The sequence below is a fragment of the Papio anubis genome, chromosome 2 (genome assembly GCF_008728515.1).
Source record: "Papio anubis isolate 15944 chromosome 2, Panubis1.0, whole genome shotgun sequence".
NCBI classification, from domain to species: Eukaryota; Metazoa; Chordata; class Mammalia; order Primates; family Cercopithecidae; genus Papio; species Papio anubis.
In genome coordinates this window covers 83623658-83639019 of record NC_044977.1, presented here as the reverse complement: position 1 = coordinate 83639019, position 15362 = coordinate 83623658, and the positions used below count along the sequence as shown (strand labels likewise).

The following is a 15362-nucleotide window of genomic DNA, read 5'->3' as shown; positions in this document are numbered from 1 at the left end:
GAGCAATCTAAAGGTCAGAGCTTCACCAATCACAGAGTCACAATGTTACAGAGCTTCACCAATCACATGGTCACTATGTTACAGCACTATGCAAAGCCAGCTAATTAACAGTGTGAGAGTAACAGAAAGAACTGTTAATTAGGCCAGGTTCTTAACCCAGCTCCTTTAGTTATTATAGAGGTTAATAATCGATTAGACTCTAGGTTGCCTGTAATACCTTAGAAACACTTTAAGGCAACCTAGAGTCTAATCATTAACCACTCCCTAGCTCCCATTTTCCTTTCCATTCTAAGCAGGCCCTTGGTTACTTGCAGCAGTATTAACTGGGATAAACGCCTTCAGAGTTAAGAACTTTCACAACCATAGCTCCTTTAATTCACAATAGCTCAAAAAGCATTTATATAGACCTTCATTATGTACAATGGTATTGACATACTAATAAGCCATTTCTGTCAAGTTTCTGTCTTCAAAGTAGACTCTCCCAACTAATAAATCTTCTTCCTCCATGCTGGTGAACATGGTACTGCCTTTCACAAGACACAGGCAGACTTCTATGCAGAGTTCCCTTTGCTCTCTGCTTGCTGGTGGAATCCTGAAATACTGAAGTAAACTGCAAGATCCTGGAGGTCATATTCCTCATTTCAGAGATTACTTTTAACGTCAGCACAGCTGGTCAGACAGCTATAATAAACCCAGTTCACCTGACAACCTGTCTACTGCTCTTTCAACAGCTGCCTAAAGTGTCACCCCAAAGAGGAGGATGTTGTGCTAAAGCAGCACCTTCTACATTGATTTTGATCCAAGCTCTGGAACTTTTGGGCAGATCTCAGACCAGCTTAGTCAGTTAATGAAAAGGTAAATTACCATCTGACATGCCTGCTGATAATTTTTTTTTTTTTTTTGAGATGGAGTCTTACTCTGTCACCCAGGCTGGAGTGCAGTGGCGCTACCTCGGCTCACTGCAAGCTCTGCCTCCCAGGTTCACACCATTCTCCTGCTTCAGCCTCCCCAGTAACTGGGACTACAGGTGCCCGTCACCATGCCTGGCTAATTTTTTGTATTTTTAGTAGAGATGGGGTTTCACCATGTTAGGATGGTCCCGATCTCCTGACCTCATGATCCACCCGCCTCAGCCTCCCTCCTGGTAATTTTTGATGTCTTCTTACATTAAGAAGCTTTAAGTTGATTTAAAATAAGACAGTTTAATTCATATAATAAATCAGTTTGACTCCAGAAATATTTAAAGTTTACATTTTTATTCATAAAGTCTTTTACTGTAGTATTTTTGCTGGAATATTTCCAATGGATATTGATTAAAAGAATTAAGGTTTCAATCTGGTTTTCTATCAGATTCGTAAAACAAAGAATGCTCTTTTATTCTATATAAATGACAGAAATGACTTGTTCTATGCCAGAAAAAATTAAAAGCACATTTCATTAGGAAATGCATCTCCTATCCCCGTAATCTAAATGTCACAGCTGGGTGCGATAGCTTACGCCTATAATCCCAATACTTTGGGAGGCCAAGGCGGGCACATCACCTAAGGCCAGGAGTTCAACACCAGCCTGGCCAACATGGTGAAACCCCGTCTCTACTAAAAATACAAAAAATTAGCTGGACGTTGTGGTGGGTGCCTGTAATCCCAGCTACTTGGGAGGATGAGGCAGGAGAATTGCTTGAACCTAGGAGGTGGAGGTTGCAGTGAGCCAAGATAGTGCCATTACACTCCAGCCTGGGCAACAAGAACAAAACTCCATCTCACTAAATAAATTTTTTAAAATGTCAAATAGGTGTGTTACAAATCTTTTTAAAAAAGGAGCAGGGGGTTGGGGGTGTGGGGGTGGAGGGAGTTGGAATTATGCTAAGCACACTCGGAACTGGGCGCAACCTATTCTCTCATCTAGCCCCAAACCAATATGCAGCTATGCCCCCAAAGAGTACTGTGCTTGGGAACTTATTGCTGGCTGGTGGGGAAAAGTTGAGAAACTCTACATTCAGTCAGTGCAACCAAGGAATTCCTAGAAGTCTCATTTCATTTTCCCAAGAAACCATTAGGAATCAGTAAGGAAAGCCCAACAGAGTACTCTGACTCATGTCATTTCTATGTTCTTCAGGTCTTGACCAGGTGAGGTCACACGAAACATGCTGACCTCAGAGATGTCCAAACTGACAAAAGGCTTAGGACATGTTAGTAGCTATAAAGCCCATGGTCCCTCTGATTCCTCTAATGAAATTCCAGTCATGGTAAGTAAACTCCATAAATGAGAGCAGGCATTTATTTCAAAATCTTAGGCATTCCCTTGAGGAATTAAAATCCCATAATTTATTGAGTATTAATTTTAATATTACACCACTAATACAATTGCTCCAATGTGTTACCATTTACCTACCTACTGGTAACAAACTTACATATCTATCTCTAACATACAGACACACAGAAAGGCGTGTGTGGTTTTTTTTTTGAGACGGAGTCTTGCACTGTTGCCCAGACTGGAATACAGTGATGCAATCTCGGCTCACTGCAAGCTCCGCCTCCTGGGTCCACGCCATTCTCCTGCCTCAGCCTCCCACGTAGCTGGGACTACAGGAAGCTGCCACCACGCCCGGCTAATATTTTTGTCCTTTTAGTAGAGATGGGGTTTCACTGTGTTAGCCAGGATGGTTTCGATTTCCTGACCTCGTGATCCGCCCACCTCAGCCTCCCAAAGTGCTGGGATTACAGGCGTGAGCCACAGCGCCTGGCCATCTGTGTGTTTCAACCAAATATCTGAAATATTAGTCTGCAGCTTCGGTAGAAAAAATACACCTCACAGTGAGAAATCTTTCGTGACTGAGTAGTCTTTCAAGATTATCAGGTTTCTTGATCAATAAAGGATAAAGGGAATGTAACATGGCTAGAGTATCAAGAAATACCAAAAGTTTATCATTAAGCCAACCCTGGGCAGTTTGTTTTTCTATGTGATTGATCAAATCCCATGAGATAAACCCTGGCAACTTAATTTTTCCTGTGTTTTTCCTTCCTCTTCATTAAAAATCCAAGAAATGGCCAGGCATGGTAGCTCACGCCTGTAATCCCAGCACTATGGGAGGCTGAGGCGGGTGGATCACGAGGTCAGGAGTTCCAGACCAGCCTGACCAACATGGTGAAACCCTGTCTCTACTGAAAATACAAAAAAAAATTAGCTGGGCATGGTGTTGCATGCCTGTAATCCCAGCTACTCGGGAGGCTGAGGCAGGAGAACTGCTTGAACTCGGGAGGCAGAGGTTGCAGTGAGCCGAGATCACACCACTGTACTCCAGCCTGGGCGACAGAGGGAGACTCCATCTCAAAAAAAAAAAAAAAAAAAAAAAAAAAATCCCAAGAAACACTTCAAACCTTCAAATCAACAGTTTAAAAGGTATGTGCATAAATGACACTGTAAAACAAGATTCTAAATTCTAACATATTTAGACCCCAAGTTCTGAATTTACTTGGACTTACCACTCTTTTATTCCACCCTGAGTTAAATTATGAAGATATACAATCAACATTTATTTTTATTATTTATTTTTAGAGACAGGGTCTCACTCTGTCACCTAAGCTGGCACAATCATAGCTAACTGTAATCTTAAATGCCTGGGCTCAAGTGACCCTCCCACTTGAGCTTCCCAAGCAGCTGGGACTACAGTAGAGTGCCACCACACCTATTTTGTTATTAAGAGACAAAGTCTTGTTATGTTGCCCAGGCTGGTCATGAACTCCTGGCCTCAAGCAATCCTCCTGCCTCAGCCTCCCAAGTTTTGGAATTACAGGTATTAGCCACCATGCCTGGCCTACGGTAAACATTTAAACACAAAAAACTTCCATTTTATACAGGTCACACCAACAAGAGAAGTTTGTACAGCATTACTATTACCTTCTCGTTTAGTTACCTTTATTTCTTTACAGAGCACACTCTCTTCTTCTTCATGAATATAAAATTTCACAGTATTTTTCTGGACATCTTTCATGATTTTAACCAAACTATTAAATACTTCAGGTTCTAACTGGCTTATAAAATTTGAAAGAGCCGGTTGAGCAGAAATGTTTACATCACTGGGGGATTTTGTTGTTTCTTCTACTGGTTCCCGGGCCATATCACCAGGTACAGTATGATCAGAAGTCACCGTTAACTCTGTGGCATGTTGAGGCTGGTTCATTTCTACTTCAGTTAAACTCAAAGTCGAAGTGGAATGCTGCTCATTAGAGTTGGTGTCTTTCAAAGGATCACTACACAGTGGCTCAAGGAGATGTTTATTGTTGAAGTCACTTGAGGAAACTGGTATGACATGCCTTTCCAGAAGATTCGATGCTATCTTAGCACCAGAATCGTTAGGACTGACTGGTGGCAAATTCCCACCCTTGGCTGATGCTTTAATAATAATAGTATTTAGCTTCTCATGCAAACCATCTACAAACTCCTGCACACCAGCTTTGGAAGTCTTAGAATATATGAACTCGGAAAGCCGTTTCATCTTCTCTTGTGTTGTAAAGATAGGTGTGGAAACTCTACTGACATATGAAACATTCTTTTGCTTCAAAATCTCTTCTATCTTCCTAGAAAAGAGATTGTACTCTCCTAACACTGTCCTCTCTGTGGTTTCGCTCACTGCAGGCGGCTCTGCCTCTGCTGCTGGCACACACTGCTCCTCCACCTGACCTGTCAACACGTCATCCTCAGTGGTGCCCTTTAGTGTGTCTGTAAATGGAGAGGATGGAAACTGGTAATCAGAACTTCTCTGTCTATTTATTACCCGGGGGTCGTTAGGAAAGGCCTCCTGTGGTGGCACACACACCAGTTGTTCTTCTGGTGATTTCATACCTATACAGGAAGAGTTCATTATTATAAGAGCAATCCAAAAATATAACATATGAAAACACAGACCCTTAAATTGGAGGGAAAAAAAGGGTTAACACACATTAAGAACTAATTATATATTAGAAAGTAAAATAAAATCTTAAAATTCTGGTATGAATTCTATGCCCCATGTGCCCTACTTATGGGATGGTCCTTAAGAGTTGTAGCTAGTGTTAACAACTCTGCCATTTTGAAGTGTTCAAGCAAACACCAATTTGGCATCAATACAAATTAAGTCATTTGCTTATTTCTGCCTCCCTACCATTCTGTAGATCTAAGTTTAATACACGTTTTAATCAAGATGGTCAGTTGCATCAGCTTGCTCAATCCCTGTATTTATTATTTGCCAAGTAATATCTACTATGGTAATGGCCCCTTAGTGAGAATTCTGAGCGTAAGACAATTGTAAGAATACCAAACAGAAATGCTGTGGGAATAACTGTCAAAAGTTAAAAGTTGCATCTAGGATCTAGGATAATTAATTTTGTATCTGCTTTCAGACTTGTTCTCACTTATGAGGTTGCTAAGTAGATTTCCTGTAATGTCAGGGACTTCATTTTATCAGGAAATAAAACGAATAATAATAAGAGAAGAATATATTTCACAGCTGCACACTTTTGACAGTCCTTTCATAAATATTTTCCTTGTGTTTGGAAATAATTCTAAGAGAAAAGAGGATAGCTATACCTCATTTGAGATACAGAGGTTGGCTGATACTGAGGTTGGCTGATACTATGGTTAGCTGATACTAATGGGATTAAAACCTTTCACTCTTGACAAATAGCTCAACCCAAAAGATCAACTTTCCCCCCAAAAAATCCTAAATTCAAACAAAGTATGTTTTTGAAACGTCTGAAAAAGGGAACCCAAATTCCATTTTTAAGCAACAAGGGTTTGAAAAACATTTAACTTCAATTTTAGTGTTATATTTTAGGAAAAGAAAAAACTCATGATCTTTGCTTAGAAGACCTATACACAATTTTACCTGCTAAAAAATTACTGATTTTCCTTAAGCCTTGGCCAATATTCCCTAACAAATTGCTGCTGTAGTATAGGAAATGGTGCCTCTAAATCAGGAAGTCCAGGTACAGGTAGTTTTCAAACCTACAGTAAAGATTTTGCTCACACTCATCACACTAGAAAAGGTTTAAATAGACTCACTAGGAGTCAGCTTATGACATTCTCTGCCAATCCTGGTGGTTATCCTGAACCAGTACACTCATTAACTATTGCAAAGGCAATTTGACAGCACAGAGAAAAGACCCAAGGTGGGTCTGTAGGCAGAGGTGAGAGGGGAACAAAATATCCAACATGCCAGGATAAGAATTAGAACTGTATGAAATTGATAAACCAGAAAATCCAAGTTCCGTAAGATAATTAGGAATACTAAATATCCTGAATATCTTAAATCTGCAACATTAAAATGTGGTTTAGTACATATAAAGTGTCTGGAAGGATACACAAGAAATTGGTAACCATGGCTAATATACAGGGAAGAATCTAAGTGACCTGGGCTGGGGTAGTATTACTTTCTGAAGTATTTTTAGACTTCTTGAATTATGTATCATGTCAAATATTGGATATATTCAAAGAAAAAATGTTGAATTGCATCTCATAAAACATATGGGTTGGGGAGAACTACCTTAATTTAAAAAGTTCTGAATTATTTATTAGACATGGGGCCTCACTATGTTTCCCAGACTGGCCTTGAATTTCTGGCCTCAATTCCTCCTGCCTCAGTCTTCCAAGCAGATGGGACTACAGGTGCATACCACCACATCCGGCTATTTATTACTTTAAATGAAACAGTGGCTCCCAAAATGTACAGCTAAACAACCAACCAGTAAGTTTACTCCTGAAGGGTTACAAATAAAGGGAATACTTTTAACCTGCAATGTAACTTAAATCTACATGGAGAATTTTCCATAATTAAAAACCTCTAAACCAAATAGATCCCTTTATAAAATATAAATAATCACAACCTAATTTTATTTTGCACAAATTTCCCTGTATGATTTTATTAAGAACTTAACTGCTCAGTAGCGGTGGCTCATGCCTGTAATCCCAGCACTTTGGGAGGCCAAGGCAGGCAGATCACCTGAGGTCAGGAGTTCGAGACCAGCCTGGCCAACATGGTGAAACCTCGTCTCTACTAAAAAATAATACAAAAATTAGCCAGGCGTGGTGGCGGGCACCTGTAATCTCAGCTACTCAGGAAGCGGAGGCTGCAGTGAGCCAAGATTGCACCACGGCACTCCAGCCTGCCTGGGCAACAGAGCAAGATTCTGTTGCACAAAAAAAAGGAAAAAAAAACGTAATTACTTTGAAAAGATCTCCATCTATAAGTGATTGAAAACACCATACATGTCAATCTATAATAATGCTTTTGTTGTTGTTTTTTTCTTAAACAGAGTCTCGCTCTGCCACCTGGCTGGAGTGCAGGGATGCGATCTCGGCTCACTGCAACCTCTGCCTCCCAGGTTCGAGCAATTCTCCTGCCTCAGCCTCCCGAGGAGCTGTGACTACAGGTGCAAGCCACCACGCTCAGCTAACTTTTTTATTTTTAGTAGAGACAAGTTTTTACCTTGTTGGCCAGGATGGTCTCAATGTCTTGACCTCCTGATCCGCACGCCTTGGCCTCCCAAAGTGCTAGGATTACAAACATGAGCCACCACGTTTTTGTTTTTGTTTTGTTTTTTAACTTACTGCCATTAAATAATTGCAGTATTTTAACTTTTAAGTGAAAGGGGAGTAGTGAGTTCTCTAAAGGTACCATCAGTCAGATGTCACATTCTGAAGCATAAGAAAGATTACTACTAGCCGGGCACGGTTGCTCACGCCTGTAATCCCAGCACTTTGGGAGGACAAGGCAGGGAGATCACGAGGTCAAGAGATCGAGACCATCCTGGCCAACATGGTGAAACCCCATCTCTACTAAAAATACAAAAATTAGCTGGGCATGGTGGCACGCGCCTGTATTCCCAGCTATTCGGGAGGCTGAGGCAGGAGAATCGCTTGAACCCAGGAGGCAGAGGTTGTAGTGAGTCGAGATCACGCCACTGCACTCCTGCCTGGGTGACAGAACAAGACTCTAAAAAAAAAAAAAAAAAAACTATTCTACTATTCTTAATGAGAAAAGAATTATTGATAGATGCAAAACATTGATCACGTCCTGACATAATATTGCATGAAAGTACCAAACATGAGAGACGACATTAGGCTCTAATTACCCTAAGTTCAACAGCAGGCAAAACTAATATATGGTAAAAGAAGTTGGATTAGCAATTACTTGGGAACAAGGAGAGTACTAACTAGGAGAATGCGGAAGAAAATCTTCTAGGATGCTAGAAATGTTCTATACCTTGATTTGGGTGGTGGTCATATACATATGTAAAATTTCAAAAAGCTGTACAATAAAGATCTGTGGCCAGGTTCAGTGGCTCACTTGAGGTCAGGAGATCGAGACTAGCCTGGCCAACATGGTGAAACCCTGTCTCTACTAAAAATATAAAACTTAGCTGGGTGTGGTGGCACATGCCTGTAATCCCAGCTACTTGGGAGGCTGAGGCAGGAGAATCGCTTGAACCCAGGAGGCACACGTTGCAAAGAACCAAGATCATGCCACTGCACTAGAGCCTGGGCAACAGAGAGAGACTCTGTATCAGAGGAAAAAAGAAAAAAAAAAAAGATTTGTGAACTTTCCTCTATGTTATATATCTGTTGTTCATGGTTTCTTTTTTTAAACCATAATTTTCCTAGGAGATGGTAAAGATTTTCTTGAAGGAAGCTAGTAACTTTAATTGGGGGGGGGGGGGGGGCAGGGGAGAAACAACTCCCAAAGCAAAGAAATTACTACAAAGATGTAGTAAGAAAATCATTTCATATTTCTTTCAAATAAAAAAACAACACTTTAATTTCTGAGACAGATACAGTAAAACTGAAAGAAAATATAAAAAATATCACCACCAAACTATAAGCAAGACCATCTGCAGAGAAGCTGAATCCACAAAGCTCAAAGATTATCTCCTAGGTACCCACTGCCAACTAGCTAATCAGTAATATCTGCAATTGTTTCTGAAATCCAAGTTTCTTAATCTCTTATTTAAAGTACCTGCAGAAATCAGCTTTACAATCAGAAAAACTAGGTTAAGACTATGAACAGTATACCTAAAATATAAATGGCTTCCCCTCTTGGCTATTTTTTAAAAATTTTAAAAAAAGAAACCCAGGCGTGGAGGCTCCAGCCTGTAATCCCAGCACTTTGGGAGGCCAAAGCGGGTGGATCATCGGAGGTCAGGAGTTTGAGACCAGCCTGGCAAACATGGTGAAACCCCGTCTCTACTAAAAATACAAAAATTAGCTGGGCATGGTGGCATGCGCCTGTAATCCCAGCTACTTGGGAGGCTGAGAAAGGTGAACTGCTTGAACCTGGGAGGCAGAGCTTGCAGTGAGCCAAGCTCACATCACTGCACTCCAGCCTGGGTGATACAGCAAGATTCCATCTCAAAAAAAAAAACGAAAACAAAAACAAAAAAGAGTTTCTCATAAGATATACTGCACAAATTGTTTAGGAATGTATTCCGGTCTTTCCAAATCATACTGTAAGATAGACTCTATTATGGGTGAAGAAAACTTAATCTATATAAATATTCGGTGACTTATTTGAACACTTTATAGTAAGAATATTGGATACAATTCAAGTAATGATTTACATACAAATAAATATGGTAGTGTCCAAATTTTCTGTAATTAAAAAAATTTAAATCAATGCCCTTATTGATGGAGTATCAGAAATGCAAGTTGCAATTCTGAAGAAGGGCACACTGGGAAGAAAAGCAAAGCAAGCCTTCTCACCTGGTGTTTGTTTCTCACCATGTTTCCCCAGCTGGTCTTCTGGGCTTCTTGCATTCCCTCCTGAGGGAAAGCATCCATTAGACTCTCTTCAGACATTAGTGATACCTACTAAGCACCTTTCAGAAAACCCCAAGTGATAACAAATGCAAGCATTCCTTCTTCTGCCTAAAATAATCTGAAGGGTCATACTTGTAATGATGGAATATCAACACTTAAGACACTGTACCTTCAAATGACCCAACACCAAGTATGAAGGTGTCTAAATGAGAAACGGTTAGGATAACCTTCTTGTATCAACTACTTCTTTTGTTTCTCCCACTCAAGCTGGTATTTCCACCTCATAAAACAATACTAGGTTCCCTCTATCATCACCTACAGGCCGCTTGCCCTCCAGAAAGGTGTTAAGTAGAAGATACTGCTAAACCCCATGGGAACTCATAAAGTTTTATAAATTCTTCTGAGTCCTCGGAAGTCTCAGCAGGTTCTAGTCTAGTTCATAGGCCAGTCTACTTTGTAACAAAAAGTTGTTTGCTGCTGCTATTGTTTTTAAAAGGTTAAAGATGTAAGACTGGAAAAGACATATACCCTGAAAATATTTCCAAAAATATTTAAGAAAAAGAACTTGGTATATTAAGTGTATGTATTTGTATGTTTGTATGTGCGTGTTTGCACAGAGAAATCAGGATGCTACCAAAAAAAAAAATATTTCAACATCTGCTAAACTTTTTGCCTCATAGTTCAACAACATTTACATGTGATCATTGAGGCCATTCTCTAAGATAATCCAATTTATTTAAGATAATCCAGCATTAAGAAATCAAATTTCTAATAGATGAACCTCAACATTATCACTTACTAGTATGACAGCTTGTTACAGTGAAGTTTAGTAAGTTTGAGAAGACATTTAATTGATTGTCCAAAGAGCACCATTTTATCTCTGCAGCTACCTCAGCTTATCAAAAACTCAGTTTCTGCCAGCAGTCTTCATTCAGCAGTCTGCATGCTAAACTCCACAGAGACAGTGTGTCTTAAATCCCTGTTTTTAAGGTGATTTTGCCGGTGCTTGCTGATGCTGACCAAGAACAGCAACACTCAGTATTACTTCGTATTACTTAAGTATTACATCGTATTACTTAAATAAGACACTGAAGGTATCAGCGCCAAGTAAGATGAAACACCTAGTGACCCAAGAGTGAAATCCAGAACAGATGGAAACCTTCAGGAAACTGGTCTCAAAGTAAAATGAAGCAAACCGAAGTCTAAGTATACTTTTCTTACCTGTAATTGGTATCAGTTTCCAATGTATTTCAGTCTCTTCAACATTATTTGACTTAGACTGTTGTCTACGAAATCCATGTTCAATGGGAACACTGGGACACAAACTGCAATCTTCAAAATTATTCACGCTAATTAAATTTGGATCCTAAAAATCAAAGTACACACTCAATAGCTTTCTTTTCAATTCATTTTAATGTCAAGAATAAACTTTTTTTCACAGTAAATTCATGTGCTTCAATCTAAATATTACAAATGTGTAAAATCAACATGGTAAAGTTACACTCTAGTCTCAAAACATAACTTTTCCCTCAAAACTTAATTTTATGTTAATTTAGAACAGGGATTGGTCAACTTTTATGCTAAAGTGCCAAACAGTAAATATTTTAGGCTCTGCAGGCCAGACTCTCAAGTCTACCACAGGCAATACCTAAACAAATGGACATAGCTGTGCTCCATTAAAACTTTAGTTATAAAAATCAGTGGTGTGCTAGGTTCGCCCCGTGCCCCCGCCCCCCATCAACTTGATTTAAAATACAAAAGTTATCAGGAAAATATTAATACAGGTTAGTTCCTCAGTGCCTACCTTACATACCCCAACAAATAAGCTTCCTGTCATCATCTTCCCCTTGAAATAAATATCCCAAAACGACATGGAGAAAGAATGGGGACATGCATACAACTTTTAAACAAAGGCAGGGAACAGAAAATGGAGACAGTAAATGAAGAAGTAAGCCCATAGGAATATGGTGCCATCCTAGAACTATTCCCCAGTGACGCAGCGACTACTTAAGGGAGATAAGGCTACTTCTCAGCTACAAACCAGCACTCTGAACATATATCATAAATATACTGAACACTCCAATAAGCAAAGCTGCAAGTCACTTCAGAGGTAATCCTAAAGGCTACTTATGTCCCATTCCTATTTGCATAAGAAATAGCAAGTACTTAACTTTGTTACACTGCTGTATTGAGACTGGTATCCTCACCTGTCTCACCTTTGGGTTCTCTGTTAGTGCCAGCAGAAAGCCAATGTTTTGATAATTCAATTTTATTATGAAACAATAAGGAATTAACTCCCAATAAGCCATTTCTGACAAATATTAATAGATTGTTCCACCTTAGCTTTATCACAAGTAAACTGTAGACAATATATTAAGCTTCTAGGGAAGGAAGGAAAACTATTTCAGCATTTATCTCTTTGTAACAAGGAATAACTTAGGAAGTACCATCCTAGACAGGCACCTTTACTCAAAAGTGCATTTTATTTCTTTTTCAAAGAAAAAAATCATTCCCTGAAGCATACTCACAGCACCTCTTTCACACACACACTCACAAACACAAAGATAACCAACAGCTATATGCTTACTTCTTTCAAATGTAGCTTATGGTCAGTGCCCACTTCGGTGGTAGAAATAGCAACAGAATACTTAGATGTTGCATCAACTTCTAGTAATAAGCTCTGAGTACCCTTAAACTGTGCATTTTCAATTTTTGCACAAGTAGGCTGCTCATATTCTTTCTTATCTGGGTTAGAGTTCAACTCATACTCATGTTTTTGCCTCAGCTCTTCATAGGCATCATCAGTGCTCAATCCTAAGGCTTTGTTGACTGTGTCTGTCAGAGATGCATCAGAATGGCGCGCATTTGCTAGTGTTTCTGATAACCAATTAAACAGCCTATGGATGTCAGCAATGCCGGAGTTAGAGGTATCCTGCTGCTGCCGCCTCAAGTCAGCATCATGTCCAAGTGAGCCAATAGGCTGTGGAGACTCTGAGAAAAAGGAAAGAAAAGTCATTGGTTGAAGTTAAGTTTAAAAACCAGCATAAAATTTTTGAAATCAAATATACCTAAAAAATTATCGTAAAGCATTTATGGTCAGGAACTCAACCAAACAATTTGCTTAGATTTTACAAATATCCGCATCACTTTACAAACAGAATTGTAAAATTTTGCACATAGTTCAAAATTGCTATTTAAGTTTAATTTTCATTGTAATTTAAGCATTCTATCAACAGGAAAATAAGCTCATGCATCAGGTTTTAAATATGTGTATTAATAACTCTACCATCAAAATCTCAAAGTCAACCAGATGCCTGACAAGAGATGAAACATTTGTACTTGCTATTTTGCCAATTGTTAGGATTATATGCGTATTACACTAGGCTAATAAAAAAATGACTTAATTTGATTTCTATCTTTTCCATACCTACTATATTTTGTCCTTAAGGCACTGGCAGACACACTTAAAATCTACACCTTATCTTGAATGACTAGATTACTTAAATTCATAATGAAGCTAGGATATTACAGACATAAAATCACCTTGAAGAAATCTCCACAAAATTTGCATCAAGAAAAAGCATTATAAGAGGAAACATGTTAAGACATGGTTCCATGCACATACGTTAAGACATGGTTCCATGCATGCACTATAAATCTGTATAATCTGTAACAACTAATATATTTTAAAACTTGTAAAGGGAGCAAACATTCAGAAAGTCATGTGCTTTAATGTTGGGTTGGGGTAGGGATTGGGTGAAGTCTGAGTTAGGATTTCTAATTTGAGTGTAATGTACCACAACAAAAATAAATGTCAGAAACAAAGGAGTGCATACTGTATGATTCTAATTATGTCAACTTTTTATAGAGCAGGCAAAACTAATCTCTAAAGACAAAAAGCAGATCAGCAGCAGAGTGGGGTGAGCTACCTAACAAAGAACACAAAGCAACATATAAAAATGTTCTGGCCAGGCACGGTGGCTCACGCCTGTAATCCCAGCACTTTCCGGAGGCCAAGGCGGGGGGATCACAGGGTCAGGAGATCGAGAACATCCTGGCTAACAAGGTGAAACCCCGTCTCTACTAAAAAAATACAAAAATTTAGCTGGGCATGGTGGCATGTGCCTGTAGTCCCAGCTACTCGGGAGGCTAAGGCAGGAGAATCACTTGAACCCAGGAGGCAGAGGGTTCAGTGAGTCGAGATCGTGCCACTGCACCCCTGCCTGGGTGACAAAGCGAGACTCCGTCTCCAAAAAAAAAAAAAACAGTTCTATAGGCTCACGCCTGTAATCCCAAAACTCTGGGAGGCCAAGGAGGGTGGATCACCTGAAGTCAGGAGTTCGAGACTAGCTCGGCCAACATGGTGAAACCCTGTCTCTACTAAAAATACAAAAATTAGCTGGGTATGGTGGCGCACACCTGTAATCCCAGCTACTCGGGAGGCTGAGACAGGAGAATCACTTAAACCCAGCAAGCAGAGGTTGCAGTGAGCCGAGATCAGGCCACTGCACTCCAGCCCGGAAGACGGAGTAAGACTCCATCACAAAAAAAAAAGTTCTATATACTGAAGTGGTGATTACACAGCTGTCAAAACTCATCAAACTGTGCGCTTAAATAGGTACACTGATATAAACTGTACCACAAAACAGTTTATGTTAAAAGTTATAAGGGGTGGTGGGAATGGGTTAGGATGTTACCTCATAAAATGACTGGGCTCACCACCAAATCAAGATCAGGGTGTTTTAAAAGTTAGAATACAGTCAGGTGCGGTGGCTCACGCCTGTAACCTCAGCACTTTGGGAGGCCGAGGCGGGCGGATCATGAGGTCAGGAGATTACCATCCTGGCTAACACGGTGAAACCCTGTCTTTACTAAAAATACAAAAAAGTAGCCGGGTGTGGTGGTGGGCACCTGTAGTCCCAGCTACTTGGGCAGCTGAGGCAGGAGAATGGCGTGAACCCAGGAGGCGGAGCTTGCAGCGAGCCAAGATCGCACCACTGCACTCCAGCCGGGGCGATAGAATGAGACTCCGTCTCAAAAAAAAAAAAAAAGTTAGAATACAACTTTGAAATCTCTACCTTCAGAAACAAAGTATGCAAAATTACTTGAAAAGAAATAAGTGAGAAACACCTAAAAATGCAAGTCTGACAGTCACTAGTTTCAGTTAAGCTATATACCCTCCTTCTTCTGCCACATTTCTCATTTGACCTATTATAATTAGTATGGCTTTCTCATCATTTTAATTATTGATGAAGCCTGATTTTTACCTACAACTATTTTTTCCACATACACAGAACTGGTTACCAACAAAAACAGTACCAAAAAATAAGTATCTTATTTATTCAGTGCATATTACGTGCTCAGTGACAGGAAACGCAGCAGTTTGTGAACAATGCTTTGGAGTCAGTCAGAACCGACTTTGGATTGTGCCACTAACTTCATAACTTTTGGTAAAGTTATTTAACTTATCTGAGACGATTTTCTCATCTGCAAAATTAGGATAATAATGCCTACTACTCAAGAACTATTAATAAATGAGTTCATATACATAAAGTACCTAGCACACAGTAAAC

General features: G+C 39.7%; 1 protein-coding gene across 9 annotated transcripts in view; it reads right to left on the bottom strand.

Annotated features, from left to right (window-relative positions):
• The window catches only part of TASOR (transcription activation suppressor), a 64021-nt gene that overhangs the window by 9273 nt on the left and 39386 nt on the right, over nt 1-15362 (bottom strand). For 4 of the 9 annotated variants that reach the window (XM_031663277.1, XM_017955368.3, XM_021934300.2 and 1 more), the window contains 4 exons: nt 12377-12780; nt 11011-11155; nt 9733-9792; nt 3914-4842 (listed from right to left, as the gene is read on the bottom strand). In XM_031663277.1, the coding sequence (XP_031519137.1) occupies nt 3914-4842; nt 9733-9792; nt 11011-11155; nt 12377-12780 (1538 nt within the window). The remainder of the gene's footprint in view (nt 1-3913; nt 4843-9732; nt 9793-11010; nt 11156-12376; nt 12781-15362) is intronic. The other 5 variants (XM_031663282.1, XM_031663280.1, XM_031663283.1 and 2 more) reach the window with 3 other exon arrangements.